The 5,041-nt window shown below is 35.1% G+C and overlaps 1 protein-coding gene across 1 annotated transcript; it reads right to left on the minus strand.

Moving 5' to 3' along the window:
- Positions 1–254: 254 nt before the first annotated feature.
- On the minus strand, positions 255–1,924 carry LOC132180865 (myb-related protein 306-like). Its single transcript, XM_059593843.1, has 3 exons — positions 1,558–1,924; positions 1,322–1,451; positions 255–1,191 (listed from the first exon to the last, which is right to left on the minus strand). Exons 1-3 carry the CDS (start codon positions 1,688–1,690, stop codon positions 534–536), a joined length of 921 nt encoding a protein of 306 aa, XP_059449826.1. The 5' UTR covers positions 1,691–1,924; the 3' UTR covers positions 255–533.
- Between the last annotated feature and the right edge of the window lie 3,117 nt (positions 1,925–5,041).

A 5,041-nucleotide genomic window follows, 5' to 3' on the forward strand; every position in this document is an offset into this window, starting at 1 on the left:
ATGTTATATCTACTCCAATAAACCATTATACTTGAGCAAGAGCTGCATATATAGTATCTCACTTTCTTACTCTTTGGCATGCACAAGTCAAAATTTTATTTTATTATTTTATTATTTTATTGCATCCAATTAAGGAAGAAAGACTCCTGTTCATATATAATGGAAGCGTGGCATTGTAGAAATAATGGAAGATAGATAGAAAGTCCAATCTGTTACACCTCCTAATTATTACAATTGTAATTATGATCTTTCAATATCCTAATTAGATTGCTCATATAAACCATTTCATTGGGAAGCGATACAAGACTAGAGATTTATTCTGGATCAAGACATTAATTTAACACAATAATTCGAAATTAATTTACACTTTTGTTCTAGCACTACAGTGGGAATTGAAACAGACTAGCTTCTGCCAAGGCAACTGTGAAATTCAAATATATAGTTCAATACCTAGAACAAAAAAGAAACCCCCAAAACACAAGATCGAATTCCATCTTAGAAAATATTAGCATGGTCATCTAATGTGATATCTATCACCAAGGAATTCTTTCCCCAGCACCTTCATCAAACAACCACTTCTCAAGCAGAGACAAGGGCACTAGGGCGCTAGAATCCGGCTTGCTTTCATCTTGGAAAAGGGTTGCCTCAGGTGACAAAGACTGTGATGTATCAGAATATGAAGACTCGAAAGACTCAAAACCGAACAGAGATTCAAATGCCTCGGATAGTTCAAGACCATTGTCGTTGTTTGCCTTATTGCTTGGAGTTCCCTCACTGGAAACAGAATCAGCCCTACTCATGTTGTTCAATGAATTTTGAGTGGTGGCTGGCTTTGGGGAATTTGTCTTCCAACCTTTGAGCAATCGGGCTATGTTTTCAGTGCTTGATGCATAGGTAGTTGAGGATTGAGCGCACCCATTAGAGGAGGGAGTCAATTGATGAGAGAGGCAGGTTGGTTTCTCAGGGGAGAGAGCCTCGCAAAGAGCTTTCTTCGCCATGTGGATGTCAGTTTGGAGCCTTCTCTCCCACTGACCTCTGGCCATTGGTTGTGAAGAAGCTGAAAACCCATCTCTGGAATGCCCTTCTTGCCCTGTTTGAAGCTTCTTCAGCTTCTTCTTCAAATGGGTGTTCCAATAGTTTTTAATATCATTATCTGTTCTTTGCGGGAGGTATGAAGCTATGGCAGCCCATCTGCACCACAATCGATTCAATTCAAAACACTTTCATAATAATTAACACTAACTAATTAACACAAATTTTCAAAAATGTAAATGGTAAATTAAGCAAAACATGATTTTGGGGGTGAGAGATTAATAATTACCTATTGCCCAAAAGTGCTTGAAGGTGGATTATTGTCTTCTCCTCATGATCTGTAAAGTTACCCCGTTTGATCCCTGGCCTGAGATAATTAGTCCATCTAAGTCTGCAACTCTTACTACATCTAAGCAACCCTGAAATCCCACATAGAAGAAATTAATAAAATGAATCTTTTATGTGCATTAATTTACCAAACCAAAACATGTTGCTCAAAAATAGGGAAAAAGAAAGAAATATAACCTGTATTGGTAGGAACAGCCCTCCAATTCCCGGGGCCATGTTCTTGAATAAAAGAGACTAATAAGATATCTTCTTCAGGAGTCCATGGTCCTTTCTTGACCCCCTCTTTGTCACAACAAGGAGGCCTGCCCATTTCAGCTTGTGTTTCCTTCTCTTTGAAAGTCTTTGTAAATTTCTTCAGATGCTAAACAAAAAAAAAAGGTCTTCTTCCTCTCCAGAAGTTGTTTACTTGTTTCTCGGATAAGCTAAGACAAGTGTCCAAGGCCGAGGATTGTTGGTCTGCATAAATAGAAGATGAGGCTAGGAAGAGGTGGGGGAAGACGCTGACCTAAAAGAAACAAAAAGGAAGCCAAGGAGTCAAAAGGTGACAGCAAGAGCATTTACTCGAGGGCAAGCCAAAGTCAGCTGTGACATTGCCTCTTCTGCCTCACAAAACCGCGTGGCATTCAATGTGGCTGCACTCTGGGGAAACCCTAAATCTGCTTTTACTCTCTAAACTCCACATGTCAAGAATAATATGTGTTAAAGCTGGCCCGTGAAAACCAAAACCTCTACCAACTTCTAAGCATTCACATTTTGTTACCAAATATTTTGCTGAAAAATACTTCTTTTTTTTCTTGTTTAACTACATACATTTGGCTTAGTACTTTCACTTTTTCAGTTAAATTTTTTATTTATTTTTATTATCCTCAAAAAAAAAAAAGAACTAGATTATTTTTTATTAAATTTAATTTGTGTATCATTTGGCTACATGCATGCTCAACAACTAGTCAAATCATTAGCCAAAGAAACTAATTTTTTTTTAAAAAAAAAAAAAAAATTAAAGCTAGCTAGCCAAATTAACAATTTAGCAAACCCAATGTGCATGATTGCTCTTTGCAATAATGCTAGAGAAAAAAAGAAAGCCTTTTCAATGAAATTGTCTCCTCACAAAAGAAAAAGGGAAAAAAAAAAAAGACACAAAATTGAATTTAATGCTCTTCTTCAGTGATGCATGGCAATAAGTAAATGAACATTAATGATGATGCACATGATCTGTCCTCTTGGCCGTTGATTTAAAAATAAAAAATAAACAATGAGTTCAGGTTGAGTAAAGATTTACACATGGTCGTCGGATCGTTTTCAACTGGTTTGTGATGTGTTTAAATCTTTTGATTGACCTAATCATTAGGTTTGTAACAGTTTAAATATTTGGAGTATATTTGTGGTTAGTTGCATGTACGTATCAAATTTCCCCTTGCTAAATATAACTTTATTTAATACGTACATGGAGAAAAATATATATGAGGGATTTGAATTTGCAGATTCTCATAAGGTTTTATTGTGTTTTATGGGCCAATTTTTGCTTGCTAAGAGATTGAAGAAGAGCATGTCAATTTAGGGAAAATATAATATTGCTAACAGAAAAGCTGAATATTGCAAAAGATTTATATATGTAGGAAGATTAGTGATAGAAACTGAACCCAGAAATTAAAATTCTAGTTAGGAAAATTTTATGCAAGCCTATTGAATGGAAGTGTACATTGATGTTATTTAATTAATTAGTGGATCATATGGCTGGAAACTGTAATTGTAATACAGGGTTGAGATTTAAAAAAAAATCTTACAATTTTGATAAAGGGCCTGAAAAAGGTAAATTGTATGATGAAGGTACATGCATAGCCAATTAAGAGGGTGACTGTGCATTGGTGGATCCACCTCGTCGGTCATGCAAGCCTGCTGCATGGGCGGCTATATATCGTTCAATGAACCTATTAATATATATAAAAATCACTTATTTTATTTCTGAAGATTATTGCCATTTGAAGCTGCGCGCACGTACGGGGGGTAAAGCTTCTAGGCCCACTAGCATATGGGGGAACTTAATTCTTCTCTGAGCGCCTCGATCATGAGACGGTAATACACCGACATCAAAGGTTAATCGGTGAAGTACTGTTTGGAGTATCATGACCAGGAATTGGTAATTTGTTGCCGATTTTCCGATTTGTAAATAGGCCTATGAATTATATAGCACTTTTTCAGTTTTTCCTTAACAAATTAAAAGTATTTGTTGATGAGAAATGGAAGTTTGAGTGCTTAATTTATGAAATAGATTACGAGATAGAAAGAGATCCATGTACGTACGCTTGAGCACCCAAATGTCCCAACTCCCAAATATTAATAGCTAATTAGAAAGTCTTTTTTTTAAAAAAAAAAAAAAAAAAATTATTCCTGATCATGAAGTACAACAAAACAAAGGAAAACAAACAAAGCTCAAGGACATCTAAGGTTGTTGGGGGCAAGGATGTTTGAGTGGGCCGTTAAAAATCATCTCGCATATGTACGTTATTTGCATGTCCACATGAGTTATATAGGTGGGTTTTCTGCTCCTAATCCTTGGCGAAAGGATACCATGCATGTCCGTTATCCGCATTATTTGTCTCCACCGATGTAGCCACACACACATGTACATATAAAAATAATAGTTGTCTTATAAAACAATGTTGTTTCGACATTTAATCTCCTAACGACATCGTTTTTATCTAGCTAGGGAAAGAAGTAGATAACAAAATTCTAATGTCTCATTTTCTTTTTCCCCCCTCTTCAGAGCCGCAGCTCTCCTTCAACCCTCTCTCTGACTCTCGCATTCTCAGTCTTTCCATCTTTCTTTGGAGCACTCTTTATCTCATCAAAGAAGACTCTAATCTCATTTAATTGGTATGTATATATATATATATATATACTTCCCGCAGGGCCGGAAGATTTTGAGTGTGGGGGGACGACATTTTTTTTTTGTTTGTTTTTTTTTTTTCTAATTAAAAGGGTAAGCCGGAGATATCAGTTGTGACTATTTTACTTGGGAGTGAATATAGCAGCATCTACCGAACTTATATAATTTCATAGTAAATCACAAGTCATTTTTGTTAGAATTTTATTATAATTTTTATTACCACTGATAAGTGAAAGAATGACAAATAAATTAATGAATTAAAACCCATCAAATTAACCAACAATTAAAGCTAAAAACAAAACTTGTATAACATCAAAATACAGCAAATACTTATTCAAAATCTTAATCTTATGGCATTACAAGCACACATTAGCATAAATTATTAGCAATATAAACTAAGCACAATCTATATGATTCAAGAAAAATTGTACCTTTGAGCATGAGTTGTTTCTCCTAACAAAATGCCATGAGGCTCCCAACTACAATAATGTTGAGCTTGAGAGTACGAGACAAGCCAAAACAATACTACAGCCAACAATAATTAAGATAACCCAAATTTTAATCCTATGAAATCTCAAATTAGATAAGTCAAAATGTTAATTTTAATCTTTAACAAGTAAGCCATGAAAATTATTCATAAAAAAAAAAATAAATAAAAAAGCCTTGAAAATTATCTAGAAGAAAAAAGAAAATATGAGAGTACTTTGAGACAAGCCAAATCCACTCCGGCAAGGGCTCTCTCTCTCTCCATGCGTGAATCTGGAAATACCCAAA

This window comes from Corylus avellana, chromosome ca5, assembly GCF_901000735.1.
Source record: "Corylus avellana chromosome ca5, CavTom2PMs-1.0".
In the NCBI taxonomy this organism is placed as follows: Eukaryota; Viridiplantae; Streptophyta; class Magnoliopsida; order Fagales; family Betulaceae; genus Corylus; species Corylus avellana.